General features: G+C 38.5%; 1 protein-coding gene across 1 annotated transcript in view; it reads left to right on the forward strand.

Moving 5' to 3' along the window:
- The first annotated feature begins 4679 nt into the window (after positions 1-4679).
- Pxd (Peroxidase) overlaps positions 4680-19708 on the forward strand; it is a 34820-nt gene continuing 19791 nt past the window's right edge. The window contains exons 1-5 of the mRNA XM_071587274.1: positions 4680-4706; positions 5892-5961; positions 13899-14097; positions 15781-16139; positions 17971-18150. Of these exons, the coding sequence (XP_071443375.1) occupies positions 4680-4706; positions 5892-5961; positions 13899-14097; positions 15781-16139; positions 17971-18150 (835 nt within the window). The remainder of the gene's footprint in view (positions 4707-5891; positions 5962-13898; positions 14098-15780; positions 16140-17970; positions 18151-19708) is intronic.

The following is a 19708-nucleotide window of genomic DNA, read 5'->3' on the forward strand; positions in this document are numbered from 1 at the left end:
GACAAACGGATTTGTGACAGCTCAAATACTATGAAAGGGAGAATTTGAAGCCAATCTCCGTCTTCAGGACTGGTATCTACAAATGTCCCAATGCAAAATTCACCACTGGGGATCGCATTCCATCAGAGATGTCGTCCCATAACTGACTATTCATTCTGACTATTGGCCCTTCATCATATATTAAATAGAGCGATTTCGGAAGGAAAAATTGGGAGCCTCCAATGGAAATACTCCACAAAGTATTTCTTTAATTTCATTGTTACAATGCATTTTGATGACCAAAGTAAAGTATAATGACCCCCTTCCGGAACGAGGTGATTGGATTTGTAACTTTTCGTATTCGCTTTAGCAGTAAATAGATCTGGTGACCGTGAAGCAAATCCGAAATAGAATTTAGAAAAATCAATTACAGTTCAATCTTCTTTCCTGCAGTCGTTTGCACACGCGTTCTCCTTTGAGAGGTCGCTGGAGTGTCCTCCCTTTTCAAAGGCAACCTACGGCAACTCCGAGAGAAAAAGGAACTGAGGTTACCGATAACACGATCCCCTCAAAATACCAGAACGCACCATTCTCTCCCATCCACGAAAAATAGAAGGATGATAATTTTTTTATGGCAACATCACTTTCACCTCTCTTGGAAAGGAAATGATTTAAAGTCCTGGATGCCTCCCGCCCCCACTCGTTCCCCGCCGGGAGGAGACGTGACTCCGAAAGAATGGACTGGGAGAGAGAGAGAGGTGAATGGTACCACGTGGGGAACAGGATGGAGGGATCGGGATATATAATTATGCATTTACGCAGCCCGTGGTGAGGGCGAGGGGCAGTTGGGAGGGGGCTGAAAAAGCGGTCTGAAGGGAGGGAGGGAGAGTGGCCGAACCAAGGGGACGGGGCTGTTCGGCGAGAGAAATTGCGAGAAGCGGCAGTGCAGTCCACAGTTTGGGAGGTGAGAGAGGGGAGGAACTTCCGAGGAACCGCCCAAAAAAGACCTCGCTCCGAGTCGAAAAGAAAAAGTCTCTTGCCAAACTGTTATATAACGCCAGGAAACCTGTTCAATGATCATTTCTATTCTCCTCTCGTACGCACACCCTTAATTTTTTGTCCAAATGGAAGTAACCCTCGACAACTTTCACACATTTTTTTCCATTATGGTTGAAATTACCAACGAGTCACTCGCAAAGAAGGACCGGTCTTGCTCTGAAGTCTTAACATGATGATAACATGAAAGGCTGAACTCATTCCTTTCGTCGGTGAAGTGTTGGGAAAAATCCCTTATGCGTCAATTGCGCACGAGGGAAAGTTGAATTGAGAACACGTGCAGCCCCAAGAAAAATTTGAAGTTAACCCTCGGTGATTAATTAATACCAGAGATGCCCATTTTCTTAGCCTCTCCTCTTTTGCATGAAACATGGCTGTCGCCTCAGATACTAAGTCATCTGAATACGGCTCGGAGAGCGGAAGACGTGAGGTCATGTTATAACAAGAAAATAAAATGTTCTACAGATGGCCCGCTGAGAGCTATACATTTGGGCGTGTCATACATCTGTCTTACTGTGAATAGTGTTTTTGACTGTCTAGGATAATGTAAAAATTAGCGATAACATCTCGCGAGTAGAGGGGTTAGATACTCCAGCCATGACATTATGCCAAACGTTTGGGACTGCATGAAGATTTTCTAGTCTTCCATATGTAATTTCGTCTCATGTAGGTAGATGTGACTTCTTTCACCCATTGAACGAAAATCATTTAATCAAAACACCTATACGTATATATGTGTGTGCGTGGGCCGTGGTAATCTAAAGGTAGAGCGTTTGACTTCTGACTGGAGAGCCCGATTTCTAATCCCATATATCTAGTTCCAACACAAATGAACTCAAAAACATTAAAAAATACCAGAATGGAAACATAAGATAGCCGCTAATGATATACCTGAACTGATGCGACGTTCAATTTAGAAATACATGTGATCCCAAAATTAAATTAAATGAGTTAATTAATTAATTATTACCATTACAGTAATTTATAATAAATTGCAAAAGTTATAAAATGAATCAAAAATAAACATGGTCTCCTCGCAGAAATTTTAATATCCTTAATAAAATTAATTTTAGGATTCTCAAACAAAATTTCCACATTTTTCTGCGTAAAAAGCCCTGATTTTACTGGCCAAAGAAATTTACAGTAAACTTTAACCATTTTTACAAAACATTTTAAGCATTTTTGGCCCCATTTACAGAAATGGTCGAATAAATATCTTTTGTTCGGTTTAGGAAAATATTATTAATTTTTCTTATCCTACACGAGTATCCTTCAGAAGTGAGAACGCAAGCGTCCGGTTCAATGTTGAAAAAAATTACATCAAAATATCTTATTGGTAAAAAACTTACCTTCCGAAATAATTAAAAAGGGTGCAAATACATCCATTGAAATATAATTGCCTATTAGTTTTTGAAGAGTATAATATTTAATAATATTTTGAAGCAACGCTTAAGTACACAAAATTAGAAATCATTCTGTATTTCTGTCAGTTTAAACACTGATTGAATACTATAATTTAACCGTTTGTGGTGAACGATGATTAAATGTTCCAGCAGATGTAATATTATTTTAACGATGTGAGAATCATATAGAAAATAATATTATAAGTCTAAAAAATTAAGGAATCAGGATATGCTTTCGTCAGAGTTACTATTCTTTTTGCCACCTTTAAATGCGTAAGAAAACCGAAAATATTGTGATTAAAAATATTTTAAAATATAAAATATGTAATAAATCTAAAGTGAGAAATGACATCTTACCGCCGAATATTTCATATCCTCGATGCAAATGATAGGGAGGGCCCATAGACGCCTCAAACCCCTTTGCCACTGCACCAAAGACCCTCGTACCAGTTCTAAAGTAGATCTTAATTAGAGAAAATATGAACATCCACACATCCTCGATTAGTGAGAAGCCTTTATGCACTAATACAAAATATGTGGCGAAGTTCAATAACGGTGTGGATTCGGCCTGCGAGAAATTAGACAATAGCCTTTCAATTATCTAAATCTCAAATGGAACAGTTGTAACATTTAGGTTGAAAGAGAGAAAGAAAAGAGTACTGGGTTTTTAGCGATTGAGCAAAGGAAGTGGTGAAAAAACATCGTGTTTACGTCCTCGAGGCTTGGAATTCCTTTCACCATCCGTCATCAAAATTACCGATTCAGAAAAAACCTATTTAAGAAAAAACAAACGGGAGTGTGACCGAGAGACAATTGCACTCAAGTATAAAGAGATAAAACCAAAAGCTTAACGCTTGAGAGCGTGAGCACCTTAAAATCAATGTAATGGCAGAAAGCACCGCAGAGGCATAATTCATAAGAGTACATCTATCTCTGTGTGTGTTGGCGATTTTTTACAATTTCAGAAATGGATTTAAATTTGCAACAACGAACTTGTATTAAATTTTGCGTAAAAAACGGATTTAGTGGCGCACGGACGTTGGAAATGTTGGAAAAGTGTTTCGGCAACGATTCTCTAAAAAAACGGTCGTTTACCAGTGGCACGAGCGGTTCAGAAGTGGTCGTGAGTCAATCGAAGATGATGAACGCAGTGGCAGACCATCGACATCGAAAGTCGGTGAAAAAATTGATAAAGTAAAAGAAATGTTGGTCAATAACCGCAAATTAACCATCAGAGAAATATAGTAGCGGAGGACTTGAACATTGCCTATGGATCCGCCCAAGACATTGTGGTTAATGATTTGGGTTTCCGTCGTGTAGCATGCCAAAAGACCTCAATTTCATGCAAAAAAGAGACCGTGTTGACGTCGCAAAAGACATGATTTGCGAGGCTGAATCCGATCCCACATTCATCAAAAGGATCATTACTGGAGACGAGACGTGGGTTTATGAGTACGACACGCAATCCAGACATCAGGCAAGTGAATGGCGTTCACCAAATGAGCCGAGACCAAAAAAACCACGTCGTTTTCAGTCAAAAAAGAAGGCAATGCTGACGGTTTTCATGGATTACAACGGTGTAGTGCATCATGAATTTTTGCCAGAAGGCCAGACAGTAAACAAAGAGTATTATTTGGGCGTTATGAGACGTTTGCGTGAAGCAATTCGCCGAAAGAGACCAGAAATGTGGGCAGAAAACTCGTGGATTTTGCACCATGATAACGCACCGTCGCACAGTGCTATCATTATTCGTAATTTTTTGACGAAAAATGCAACAAATACCATCCAACAGCCACCGAATTCACCTGATTTGGCTCCCTGTGACTTCTTTCTGTTCAATCGAGTTAAAAAACCATTACGGGGAACGCGTTTTAGCAGCCGAGAGGAAGTAATGGAAAAATCGCAGGAAGCACTGATGGACATACCGAAAACCGAATATAAAAAATGTTTCGAGGATTGGATCAAGCGCTGGCATAAGTGTGTTGCAGTCGATGGGGATTACTTTGAAGGGGACAATATAGATTTAGATGAATAAACTTGTATTTTTAATTTTCTGAATAAATTCCGGGAAAGTTTTGATCAAGGTAGTACTTGCTGGAATTGACACGTCACTAAATCCAAAATATAATACCGGAGAGTTTAAATCTGATAGAATAACAATACCAGTCTGAGGAAAAACGTACGGAAGAAGTAAAGTGTTTGTGGCAATAATAGCAGAGTTAGTTTGGAGATTGAGTCGAAATGAAAGAATGTGGAATGGATGCACAGGTAATGGAAAAGAATGAAATAAGTGGAAATGACTTCGCTGGTTTAATTGGACGAAGATGATGAATTTCAGTTGTATCAGCGAACAGATATGTGGGAGCGGAGTGAACGGTTTGAGGGAAAATGGGCGAAAGACTGATCGACAGTTATATGGATGAATGCAGTCTAATAGACTCTTAAACGGTTCAACGGTGGTAATGTTGCTCGTCTCCGGAGCAAAATGGCATGTTGACTAAGATGCGACAAATGACGTGAATGTGACAAAGACGGAAGAAGACATGCATGGGAGTAGGAATAAATTATTAAACTATTGTAGTTTTACTAGGAAAAATTTAAATCTGTTTTTTTAATTACTTTGCCTGCCCCGAAAGGGCATACACGTAGCATTAAAAATTTTCCATATGAGATACGATAAATAATGTGCACCATTAGAAAATTCAATCTTTTATCCACAAATGCTTTAGTTTAACTCCAACGCCAGTAATTCGATTCTTCCACATTTAAATGAGAGAAATAATATGGTGCTTCTCTGAAATTCGTATCACTTAATAATAAGAATACTCAGCCATCCGACTCCTTTTACATGACTTTCGTTGGGCTTGGAAGAAGGCCACAGCAGCCACTGCTGGGGTGTCGATTTAAGCTAAAATTTAATCAGTTGGCCTAATTTAATAAAAATTATCAATATAAAAGTATAGAGCTAATTAAAAAAGTCTTCTCGGGTTTTCCACCGGGTCAGTTCATCTCCGTTAAGGGAGATGTCGCTTCCCCACACTCCGTCCCTCCTCCAACAGAGCACTTACTTATTCAAATTCTCAACTGAGAGCAAGAAGAGCTGTTTCCATGGGAAACCCTCAATTATTTCATTTCGTTCTGCTCAAGTATTTAGTTTTCTCGTATGGCACCCACCACAAAACAACCGCATATCACGGACTAACGGAATTAAAACAATGCAGGAAAGGTTTACTGAGGTTCTTATTAGATAGACATACATTTAATTCCAGCACAAAATGAACTCATAAAAATTAAAACATAAATGCATGGAAGCTTTAGTAAGCCCTTCAAGTATGAATAGCAAGTATTTTTATACTGTATATAACTCACATATGTATTTTTTAAGTAAACCTCATCCACCCCGATTGACAGGAAACCTTTGACGCTAATAATTTATAATCTCTTTCATTACAGGTACAGCCCCTGTTCGGACTCCTTCTGAGCCATGAAAATGGGACTGGGAATCGTAGTGGTGTGCCTCTTGGTACTCCACGCTCAAGGGAAACCCAATCACCCCTTCTTAGATTTTACTTTTACCCCTGCTAGTGGCGACCACAGGAACAGCAGGGATTCAGGTGAGATTTGATTCTCCTCTGGTGATGATACATTTTAATTGTAAAATCCATTAATCCACCATGCGAAGCACGATTGATTCACTGGTGCTATTTCACGCTCCTTTGATGGTTCACAGGATTGTGAATAAATATCAATACTTATTTATGACAAAATATCGAAATTTCGGCGGAAATATACCCCCAAGCATGTGCGTAAGAGCTTGTAGTTTCTGCCATATTAAGTGTATATATGAGTTCTAATATGTTATAACAATGTTAATAGAAGATTTTTCATCCAGCCACGGATAAAATTCATGAGTGCCATTCAATTTTATGTCGATTTCACGTATTTTCCATCATTGAAATATAAACACCCATAAAATGATAGCATGAGATTGGTTTAAAAAAATAAGGACCTAATATCAAGATTTTCACTTTTGTTCAAGTACGCACCGAAAATTAAAACATGGAAAATGTTTTAATGAATTTTTGAATCATTTTGTCTTAATATTTTCAGAGGTTTTCAATGCTACTCTGCTATGATCAATATGGAATAACGTACACACTATATGCGTAGTAAAACCAATCATTGTAGGTGCATACTAGTAAGTGTATATTAATTTTAATAGCATTAATTAAAGTTAATACGTAATAAGATCAGAGCTGAATTAAATTACTAAATTTTTGTGATAGGCAATGGAATTTGGTGTAAAAGTGATACCTAAAATTCAATTTCCAAAGAGCTAAATATCTGACTTTTTACTATATATTTTCGCGCATGCAAATAATAGCTTTAAAATAAACCGTTATTGAAATTATGTCCCGAAAAACATGCCTTACTCATTATTAGGGCGGTATTTTTTTTAGAAAGATAAGTAAATTTCATTCTCTACTCAACGAAATTCGGATATTTTGTTATTTGGTCTTAAAAGTTGATATAAAATTGAATGAGAATTCTCATCATGATGCCATTTTTTATACTGAATACCTAACGTACTTCATAATGACAGAATCCATTGCAGTGCAAATTAGCACTTTCAAAAATTTAAATATAAATCACAGAACAGAGTAATAAATAGCAGCTTAAAAATGCTTATTAAAAAGACCTTTCTGACTAGATAAGAATGATTTCCATATTGGGAATTTAAACTTTATCAGATGAAAGCCTAGCTGTTGGTGTGCTGTGACCTAAAATGGCGCCATAAGATTAGAAAACACAAATAAAAAGCAAAACGATAGGAGTTGAAACATTTTAAACTTGAAATTACATCGAACAGTGGTATGGAACTAACGTCTCCTCGCTGTCAAACCCTTCGCTCTACCCGTTGAAGGTCATCCGCTGACCGAAATAATGTTATAGAAGCATTCTTAGTTCCTTTAAGTGGCTACAGAAATTAATTTAACTTTCAATTTTTAACTTAAATTAATTAAAATAACACGCATGAGAGCGAGAGAGAGAGATTTCAGACGCCACTTCACGGAAGTGGAGCATACATTGGAACGATTCAATAGAGAATTGACTATGAGGCATTGAGTGAATGCCAGTGTTGAACCTATTTTCTCATGCAATCAAAGTTAAACATTTTATTTTTTAACCACTGCATTATTCTATCCCCACAAGTAACTACATTTTCAAAATGCATTTAAAATTCGAAAATTTTCAATTTCCGTTTACATTCATTTCCTAAATACAGCCACCAGTTTTCCTTTCCTTCTTAAGTTACGTTTGGGGCATAGTAAGAGATATTGATTCGTGCAACAGAGAAGTCAGCAAGAGGCACAGGTTTCGAGGGCACACGATACGAAGTACCGATCCCCTTAGGGGCATATGGCTGAAAATGCAACCGGGTCGCTCCATCTTAATTTTTCCCCTTTGACCATACTTGCCCGGCATAAACCGTGAAAAATCAGCTCCGTCGCAATTTTCCGGAGATCCACAGGAACATACGAGAAGAACTCGTGCAAATATTTCTCAAGATCACATCATCACAACAAAAGAGCCCTTTTGTCATTGTTCGGCATTTTTACTTTCCCTCGATGGCGTCCCCCATCTCTCATACAAAATCTTTAAAAAATATCGATTCCTTCGTCCTACGTTTCATCTCCGATTTCTCGAATCGATACCATGAAAAGGGAAAATCGTGCCTATAAAAGTTCTCCAAGGTCGCCATAACCTCTCTTCCGCGATCGGACTAAACCCGCACCTTCCACCATGACCCGACTCCCACGCCGCTCTACGAGTACATCTCTTATGCCACTGCGTCTTCCACCCACTCCGTCCCGCGTACTCCTCTCACTCTCACGCACTATCGCCCGCTCTCTCTCTCTCTCTCTCGCCCCGCGGGCTCCATTTCGAGCGGTAGTCCGTTCCCACCGTGCTGACTCGCGATGGCAGGATGTCCCACCCCCACCCACATTGAGTTGAACGGGTTTTTAGTCGTCACCATCTCTTTCCCCTCGCCGACACTAATCCGTTCTCTTTACCCTCACCCGTGATCACTCACTCTCTCTCCCGTTCACGGACTTGATCATCCCAACGGCGTTAACGTTTCCTTTTTTTCCTATTAAAAAAAAACAATTAAATGCATCCACCCGAACTCCTTCCGATGAAAGTGAAAAGGAGCGGACGGGAGGTCAATTTATCCTTTTTAATTTTGCCGCCCGCAAGGCAAGGCCATCTGTAATTCGGGTGTTTTCCATCGCCACTTTCCAAACACATCAAACTCCAAGCCACAATTTCAGCTCGCAATGTCAGGTTAAAAATGCCTGACTTAAAAAAGAATACCGATCCAATGTCTGACTTAAAAAAGAATACCGACCGCGGCCTTCGTCAAATTACAAATTCCAGTTTACTTTATTCCTTGGACGCTACAAAGTATTGATCTAAAAAAGGAGAAAGGAATGTAATTACGCCGATGCTGCAAGGCTATACATTATTCAATATTATCGGGCTTGAGCAAGGTTGCTTTTCAACAAGAATTATCGGTAAAATTTGCACTTCCATGCGCAGAGGGACTACGATGAAATTCGATCATATCGCATGTAGTTTTTGCAAGATCAGCATATACTTGGTCTATTATTATTAGGTCTTTCAATAATCTCCAAATGTTTTTTAAATAAGTTTATCATTTTGAATCATAGATGAATGAATTCATATTTTATTTCGACGGTTCTGATCTTTGTAATTACTCTCCATTGCCTCTCAATTTCAGTTTAGGTAAAACTTTGATTGGGAAATATTTATAAAGATTAGTCATAATTATTAAATAAATGACGGGGTCTTATGCAAACCGAGTTCACGTTTAACGAGCAACATATATAGACATCCATATGATTCTATTATCTTCCTTTCATTTCCATTTTTTACGCAAAATTAAGTAGTCATTACGCAGAGTTTTGATTTTATTTTAACACGCCTTATGAATTCCAAACAAGTATTTTAAAACAGTAAAATTAAATTTTTTAATTAATCAGAGCGTGAAAACGTTACATTCAATATTCGCAGAACTTTCTTGTTAAACTTAAGTTCCTTCGAAAAATAAAACGAAAAATAGAACTCAAATCTCAGGCACACAGAAAAAGTATTATGACATAAGCACTAATATATCAAGACCTTCCATCTCTGTCCTCTCTCACACCACCGTAAGACTTATTTGACCCTGGGAGGGTAAGGCATTTGAAGCGTGGCACTATCAGTAGTCATATCTCTGAACTAGTTTTCAAATTTCTTCAGCATAAAATTCTGCCACCTGAGATTACAGCCATCCTGAAGTTCCTCGTCGAGACGAGCACAAAATATGTAGTAGCTTGACTATTCAGTCGTGTTTTCATGCAACAGACATTTGGAAGTCGCTAAAATCTATAGAAAAGTTTATTAAGATTTAAGATACCGCAAAACGCCGGTTTTCACGAACTTTTCGCCAATATTCAGGTGCAGTTCATTGTTCACCACAGACGGGCGACAACTTCTTTCATCATGGACATTTATGTTCACTCTAAAACGAGCAGCAACACTGACGCTCATCTTATCACCCATCACATTTGGTCCGTACAGAGCACAAACTTTCCGCTGAACGTCAGCAGCTTTGAAGTTTTTTCATCAGTAAAAACCTCGAACGGACTTCACATTTGGCGCGAATTGCCGTTGTATTCTTAATTTTAACTCGCTATTGTAAACAAATGACAAGCGTTGCGACCTTTCAACCACTGCAGCTCGAGGCGTAATGACCTACAGTGTGTGTCAATACAGTGACCTTTCGGCTCCCTCCACTAATTCTCATTCCGCACCTAAACGGAAGTTACTTTCTGGGCAGCCCTCGTATGTAAGGTATATAGTAGGCAAGAAATTTATCATCAAATCATCACATGTTACCGAAACCTGCAGAGGAATGATCCGATAATTTATAAGTTGATCTAAATACTATTTCCCCAAGCTACGGCCGTGAAAAAATGCATCGTCTTAAGTAGAAGCAAAAGATCAAAAGCGACGGAAACAGGGGAGACGCTAAAAGAAAAAGGTCGAGATAATTTCAAGTCAATTGGGTCACTTCCCCACCATGCCTTTCTAATCCGTTAAACTTATATAACCGATCCTTTCACTTACAGCTTGGAATTCTTTCACCGAATTATGTGGTTTGCAAGGACCCTGGTCCCATTCGGCGAAATATCAGGAAAAGTTGAACTGGAAACGAGACTTATACCTCGAGAAAGCCTACCATTAAAACTGCTGTCAATTAAATCGACGATTTCCTCGGAATTAATGGCAAGTTTATGACGATACCCACCGGCGGTAAGATTTTCACTTCTGGTCATCCAAGGCCAAGATTGCGGTGAACAATGATAGCCAAAGAACAAGTGTCATAGTGTCATCCGATAGATAAATACCCAAACCACGACATTGCGCGAAATTAGTATTGTCTTAATGCTGGGAGCTGGTTAAATTTTCAGCGTTTATTTCTTATTCATTTACTTCCAATTTTATTTCTCACTACACGAAATCAAACCAAGTTCCTGCGTCACACAAATTAATTTATTAGAATTATTACACCAAAATATCCATATGCTGTGCCGATTGAAGACTAGATAATAAACTAGTGTACTGCTCCAAGAAACTGTGGGAAATGCCGCGATAGTAACCTAGCCGGGATCTCGGAGTTTAAGAGGACGCCTCGGTAGCTTAACTGGCTAAAGCACTCGGCCGGACATCCCGGGCAAGGCGAATGATTTTTACACACTGAAATTGTTGAATTGCTGTGTTATTCTATTTTATTATAACAAAATTTTTTATGTCAATTGTGAATTTCATCAACGTTTTACTTTACAAGCCTACAAATATTCTATATAAATTTTCAGTTAAAACCCTTCACATTTTAATAACTGTATCTGAAAAGTACTCATAAAGAAAAATACCTCATAAAAGACCTCATATCTTACAAGTTTGTGAAACTGTTTTTTTTAATAAAACAAACAAAAAGTTCAGGAAGCAGTTCATTATAAGCTGAAGCAATTTTAATCTATTTAAACGAGTTTAAAAATAGATTAATTTCGCATTTCAGAATCATACAAAATAAGGAATAATATAACCTAGTACATCGAAGGTCATTTTGTCAATTCTTCGATACAAAAACGTAAGCCTTACTATCATATTTTTCAAATTTTGTTGCTCTCAATACTTACGACAGAATCAAACGTTGAGTTTTCATTTTCCTAATGTTTTCAAGAAGAAAATTTATCCGGTGAAGAGGTGCACGAGTACACCAAAGAGCACATCGTATCAATCTTGATTTCTAACATAAGTGTGTCACTAAGTAAGAGATAAGGTCCTGATAAATTCAACTAGCCAATTATAAAAATTTACGTCTCATTCCTTAAAACCGGATTAGCACGGAAGGACTCACTAACAAGGGGATTGAATATTGGCCGACATACCCTCTCAATTCCCGCGCTGAAGACTAGGTTTCGAACTCCGACGGTGACGAGGAATGAGAAGTATATATTATAGTTCACATACTTAGTCATATACGTATATTATAGACGAGCTATCTATTCCGGTTTATTTTCAGAATTCATGCCTAAATATCTACGTGTGTAAAACACCTGCTGAGGAAAGGGATCTTGAAAGATAGGACGGGTTGGGTTGGGCGAGACTTCTCTATGTCGAGTGGAATCCGACATAAACTGTCTTTCAGCACATGTAGATTTTAATAAATAATTAAACTGTGATGAGCACCTGTAGAGACCGACAATGGGTGTCGTCGACATATCGTGGGCGATATTGATGTCGAGAACGATACTGATGTCTAGGGCGATCTTAGGTCTTAATGCTAATGGAGTTATTCATTTCGACATATATATATATATATATATATATATATAACTCTTTTTAAAAGTCTCACGGGTGCGAATAATAATGTATAACACTTAGCACTAGTGGACACAGACAAAAACACACAAAAAAGAGACTCACTATATATATATATATATATATATATATATATATATATATATATATTTTTTTTTGTCAAGGTTCGAATTGATGTAGTTAAAGACGTGGATATCGGCATATCCTCTCCTAAGAAATATTTCTTAAATGCGAGAAAGAAACAAAATATTCCGTATGTTTTGGGGGCATACGAGATACTTATGCTAGAAATTTCTAGCTAGATATTTGTGCATCACACCTAAGGAACGAGCGATTACACTTTGGCCAATAATGCCTCAAAATATCTAAAAAAAAACCATGGCAAAGGTAAAGGGAAACTTATAAAAATACGGCATGTAATGGGTTTTGAAAACTACTCTTCCCTGTTCGATCTCACCCAGTGTAAATCACTTCGGGATGAGTTCGGACACGATCACTTTTCGAACTTCTTACATGTTGGGCTTAACCAGTATTTTTATCAGAAGAGACGACAAATTGTGAGATTGAACAGCATCGACGTGACACTGATGTCGTCGTCAATCATTGCATGTCGATCCGATATGGATTATGACGACGACATTGACGCTGACCTCGAAATTGTCAACCGTCCTCGCCTACCAACCCAGAGGTCGCGGGGTCGTTTCCCGCCTAGGTGGATTGGTTCCTGCCTTGGTTGTATGTGATTGTCTTCAATGTAATGTCTGTAATGTAAGGGTTAGGTGAGAGAAGGGATTATAGGTGTCAACCTCGCCCAATAATTCGATAAATAAATAAAATAATTAAATACATTGAGGAGGGATCGGCATTGCACTGATGTCGTGTCGCGGCATCAAAAGTCTGATGTCGAATCGCCAGGTCTGGTAGAGTAGGCATGTGCCGACAAAAGGCTTTACTCACTCCTTCACCCAAGTCGCAAATATATTACCATTACTAATGAAGGAAACGATCTGATGATCCACAAGAAAGATACGAAAAATGTTCATCTTCATTAGCTTTTATTTCACGCGTGACAGACTAGCATTAAATGATCTGGAGTCAAAACTACTTAGGTACATTTTCCCTCAGATACAAAGTAAAGGATTATATAAATTTCCGCGAAAAAGAATACTGAAACAATGGCAGACCGAAAAAAACCGCGAAGCGCCTGTCAATCCCTCGATAAATTACATAAGGGCGAAAAATACGCGATTAAATCGTACGTTTTTTGTTTCATTACTACGTTGTTATAGGAAAATATTAATTAAAGGTTACCATGGAACAACGACCGAGAGAAAGCGGAACCCTCTGAATCCATTCCTATTATTTCCATTGAGTGTACCTTCATGCTTTATTTTCATCTTCACCACCTCAAAAAATGTCTAATGATATTGTATTTTGAATCCTTTCATCAAAAAAAACACATTTTAATGGCATGAACAAAAATGATGTCCAATTTTCTCTTTGCAGGGAAACAATATCAAGCACCATCCATTGGATACCACAACATTCAAAGCTTCGGATCTCATTCTGCTGACTCATCCCCCGGCTATGTGAACTTCGAATCGAATTTCTTCCCTTCGGGAGCCTTTGGATTCTCCTCAATTGGTCACGGTCAACCAAGTGCCCCCGGCGGAGGGGTCATATATAAGCCAGCGAACGGTCCAGCGTAAGTCATCATGGGTATTTCCATTAATCGGCACCAGTTCGAATTGATAAATCACAAGTATAACTCTTACAAGATTTCTAAAAATCGCTCAAAATCCCACTTAGTTAATAGAAAGACTGCATAGCATGGTAGGAATGGTAAGGCAATTGAAAATTTTCTACACTTGAGGAATTTCCTCAGGATAATTTCAGACTTGATTATTTATTCGCATTTAAAATGAATTTATTTTTTCAAAACAAGTGAAAAGATTAGATTAAGATGAAAAGAAAGGCAAAGAACGAGCAAGGCGCCTTTCACGGCTATCAACATTAAGTTTAAATCAATCTTATAAGTGGACATCCATTAACCGGACACAAAAAGCGCTGTCGCTAACTTCTTTTATGAAATGCAAATTATGGCATGCATGGAGTAGTCGCTAAGCAATTGAATTCTACAATTTGTGTATAATTATTCATTTGATTTGTAACAATGCTAACTCAACAGGAAGCAGGAACCATAAAATAAAACCCTGAGTAGTAATGAGTACGTTTAAATGTTAATTAATAGGTCTCCACTTGCTGATCTACAGGTAAATATGAAAATGTGAATAAATTCATGTAACCTGGTATAAATCGATAATACCAACATTGAATTACGTTGGCGAAAGCTTGAAAACGATATATTCACGCCAGAATTTCAACTTAGCAAACATTTTTTGGAAACCCTAAGTGACGCGTAAGAGGTGCTTCATCGAGTTCGAACTCTATGAAAACGGTTACAACCGTCTGGTGCATGCAAAACTTCTACACTAAGAAATGATTTATCTTAAGAACGTTTCGAATGAAAGTGGCAAGATTTTTTTGTTCCGGTTATGGCGCCCAACTATTGGCACATTCGCATGAGCAATTACCACCACGCAGTCCCTTTAGAATGCAAACAAGCGACCACATGTAATTTAGGAGTCGTGAAATGCCTGGTAATTGCTTCAATTAACACTCAATCGCTTTCACTCGACGAGGTTTATTACTGCTACTTGTGGTTCGCATTCTGGTATGAAGGCATAAACCGTATACAGAATGATGCGATGCATGAATTTTCGGAACCATTTCTGGGAAGGCTTACTTCTTCCAAGGTCATTACACCAATAGAGAAAGAGAACATGGATAAAAATGGATAATTCCAGGCATTCATTGCTTTGTCCAGATTTTATGAACATTGTATTACATAAAACAGAGTTATCCAAGCATGAAAATTGAAAGTGGAATTGTCAAATAATAATAATAAAAAAGGAATTATGCCCAGAATTTAATGAAATAAATGAGTATTTCAGCAGCCATAGCTACATGACTCGGGAACGCAAAATACATAAAACGACCAAAAGGTTCTCAATCCCTTTTACGAACACTTCTCGGAAATTTAAATCGGTGTTTTTGGAAAAAACCTTCAAAATCAACTTCTTCCTTCAAGCAGGAATGTATGGATTCGAAACCAGGGCTATCTTAAATTTCAATCGGTGGAGAACCAAAATTTACAACATCATCCATTTAGCAATCCAACTGGCACCGAGACTTCCACGGGTCTGCGTGGAATCGGATTGGGGATTTTTTCGAAACGAACTTTTCCTCTCCTTATCGAATGAGGATAAATCTGAACTGATTTTGTGACGATTGCGGACACATTCCAAGGCCTTTCCCTTCACTGCAGGCACTCGTACAACGAATTCATCCAGCATCCGGCCCCGGCTCCCCACCCGTCCTACGTCCCGGAGCCGAACACGATTCCTAAGATATCGCCTATCAGCCCTCCGACCTCCTTCGATTCCAACGACTTCTTCACCAGCGGGGCCTTCCAACACTCCGGGCCCTCGGGACCATCTGGGCCGTCCATCTTGGGATCCGGTTACTTGGGTTCCGGCTCGGCAAGGTGCGATCAGCAACCCGTGCAGTGCGACCCCAAATCCAAGTACCGAACCATCGACGGGTCATGCAACAACCTCAACAACCCGAGACTGGGAACGCCTAACATGCCCTACGGCCGGCTGGTACCATACAGATACTCCGACGGTGAGTACTGTTCGCACAGCAACGATCCATTTGCTGATTCTGCGCGACTATGGCAGGTATTCATACAAGGAAAAAGAACAGTCTACGAGAATTCATTTGTATTGAGCGGTTCGCCCGTTAAACTTAGTCTTAAGATGAGTGAAAATCACAAGTCAGGATAGGGCACCCTATGCTACCAATGGTTTTACAGGAAGTTCTGAAAGCTGGAAAAGAATAAAACATGGAAAAAGATACGGTGTTCTGAGGTCTCGACCGAGTTTGGACATTTTCCGGGATTCATTTCACTAGCCGCTCTATTCAAGAGTCTACCAGGCCAATTCCCAGCGGGAAAGGTAATGATATAATTATTTACTCATCAGCTGTTTCTCACACATCATTACCACTTGTTCTCCTTCCGGAAACAGTTTCATAAGCCTCCTGCAAAAAATGACGTTTAAAAGCGGGCACATGACGGAATATTGTTTATGAAGTGACTAATTCGTATGCAGCCACTCCTAGCTTAGCATCGTCATGAAATACGTGATATGGCATAGAAATCCTAAGTGCTTATCGCCCCAGAATGGCGAAAATAATTAAGTTTCGGCCCAGACGTAGATGATATCAAACACTTAACCAGGAGAAATATTTACACTATCTCAGATTCGGGTGACACTGTGCCCTATTTTTAATAGCCGCAAGATTATACTACAGAATTTACATTTTTTCAATTAAACTTACAGCGAGCTACACACGAGGATATACTCTGAAATCCGTTGAGGAAAATTTACTACAGATATACTTAAGTGCCTCATAAATCATTTACTCGCCATATTTGTCAGTCATAATGATAGATACTCTTAGCTTTCTCCTTTGATTGGTAGTTTTGGGAAACAGATCAATTGATCACAAAATCTTCGCTGTGAGAACCTACCGTGAACAATATATTCCAGTTTGGAGTAATTTTTTTCATTTTCATGCATTATTGCTATAAAAGAGCACTTTAAATTGCCAGGAGAATATTTCAGTCAATCAGCTGCTTAATTTATTGACCCAGAATATTAAAATTTAGTATTTCTCTTTCAATGCAGCAGAATTCAGTATTACTTGATAAACTCTAAGATTATCTTTCAGGAGCTTTCAAATCTGTTCTAGCATTCGAGGTGGCATGATACGGAAAATGAAAATCTGAAACCAAAAAGGATATTTCCAGCATGAATTTCAATCGGCAAATCCGCGAAAAACTCCGTTAAAAACAAAATATGAATCGGAAGATCGCCCAAAGGGTCTGTAAAATTAATATGCGTAAATTTTGGACATTGACTCAAAAGCTTCATCTTTGTCAACAACCTCAACAGTAATTATAATTAAAAAGAACGAATAATAAAAATGGGGCTTGAAAGTAAAATTTAGATGACGGCGGCGGTATCGAAGCAATTTATTTCCCAAGATTAAGTACATATGGGAGATTAGTAGGCTTCCTGATACGTTAAATTTTTAAATAATACCAAGGGATCATTTTTGAGGCGTTTAAGATTTTAACTGTCTCAAACACGATTGCTACCCTATCAAAAGCATTTCCAGTAAATAGATTTCGAGGGTAGTCAAACTTAACCCTGGTTAACAATAAAAGTGTCACTGAGGTTTGCATATTTCTCGGCTAGTTAGCTGGAATAGGCATCAGTTTCACCAGCATTCCAACTGGTATTGTCGAGGAAAAGGTGAAAAGTCGAGAAATATGAAAAGCTCATTTTATCTACATTCCGGAATCCACCGAAATAACATGTAAAGTGTAACATTTCAACATTTAATCGGGGAAATAGAATGAGTTTTAAAAAACTATCTTATTTTTCAGGGACATCGGCACCTGCCGATTTCTCAGTGAAAGGAGGACAACTTCCGAGTCCCAGACTTCTAAGTACCACCTTCTTCCCAGATGCTCACATTTTCGATCCTAAGTGGACCATCGGCACCATGCAGTGGGGTCAGATAGTCACTCACGACATGTCCTTCGGAGCCCAAGGAAGGCAAGCAAGTAAGTCGGGGTCAGCTCAAAATGAAGAGAGGGCTCACTAATGTGAATTCCAACCGACCATGAAGATATAAAAGAGATACCACGTCAAGCGAATCAGCTTCAAATTTTGCCACTCAAACGCTTGGTAAGAAGTCTTTAAACATTCAAAAATTCATTTAAAAAAAGGACGAATACCCACAGTTAAGAAGTAGTCCTTAAAGGTCATGGTCGCTCATGTACAAGATCAACACTCAACAATATATTCAGAATGGAAATTTAGTGAAAGTAAGCGTGTACCTCATAAATATAATATTATAATTGGCTCGTTCATTGTCTCATCTCGAGCCTATTGGGTTGATATTTCCATTGTGTAGAAACTTCTGAAGTTAAATAAAAAACCCTTGATTTGCAAACGTCCCGGTCGACACAAAAATGAAAACAGGAAGATACTTTTAGTAGTTTTTCATCAGGAAAAGCGATTACGAAATGGAATTCGGCAATAATAAGTGTTATGTCTCTCTAATTATTATTTCTCTGCAGTATATCACAATATTATTGATTTCGACATCAGTATGAGACACGAATATTCTTCGCTGACGCAGGGAAGCTCTAAGTTGCCACCCAGGAAGAAGTGTTGAGAAACCCTAATAAAAAAACTAATAAAATTTTAAAGAAAATTCAAAGTTTGTTTGAACAAGTACTTAAGCTGTACTGTTCGGATCAATAATAACTTATCTAAAAGGGCCTTCCATACCAGAAAGATCCAAGGTTACCAGCCAAGCGAAAGGGAATGAGCAGCGTATATTCCCTGGCGGTTGTCGCGCCAGACCACAGAGGTAAGGCCGATTAAGTGTCGATATAATACGAAAAACAGCATTGAAGATTGACTTCAAAAAACTACAAATTATACTCTCATGATGTTATCTCGCACATTAACTGGGTAAAAACAGCTGACAATGACGAGACCAATAGGGTGAATGCCGTGCTCGGTAGCGCAGACGAAATGGTCTCCTCGGTTACAATAGCACAAAACCCTTCCATGGCCTTGGCAACAACGGCAAAAAATTTGACAGAAGATATGGGTTTCATGACTATTAGAAAAGAACAAATAAAAAAACAGAGAAAGGAATTCAAATTTACGGATGGTGAGATGGAAAGATAGCAGAGCCTACCGGAACGATAGTTAAGGTGTAATTTATGCTGGAGGGAATGTGTATCAAGTGGGCAGAGCGTAAGATCAACAAAGGGAAATAATTGGGAGCGTTCCCGGAAGAAAACACTTGATAGTAATGAGGGACTGAAAATCTGTGGTGGGAAAGGGGACAGTAGGTCAGTTTGGATTCTTAAAAAAGTCATAATCACGTTGAGATATCAGAGATATGAAGATGTTTTATAGCATTGTTTACATATCTTCACCGGCGTAGACGCAGAATCGGTCCGTGATTGTAGGGGAAATGAAATATAATTAAAAACTCAACAACAATTAAGGGTTGAAATGTCGTGGCCAAAGCAAAGGAAGGGATGAGAATGAAATAGATAACTTTCACTCATTTATTGGCCAATATTTACCCCCCCCCTC

This window comes from Hetaerina americana, unplaced genomic scaffold (assembly GCF_022747635.1).
Source record: "Hetaerina americana unplaced genomic scaffold, ioHetAmer1.1.p SCAF_3, whole genome shotgun sequence".
NCBI classification, from domain to species: domain Eukaryota; kingdom Metazoa; phylum Arthropoda; class Insecta; order Odonata; family Calopterygidae; genus Hetaerina; species Hetaerina americana.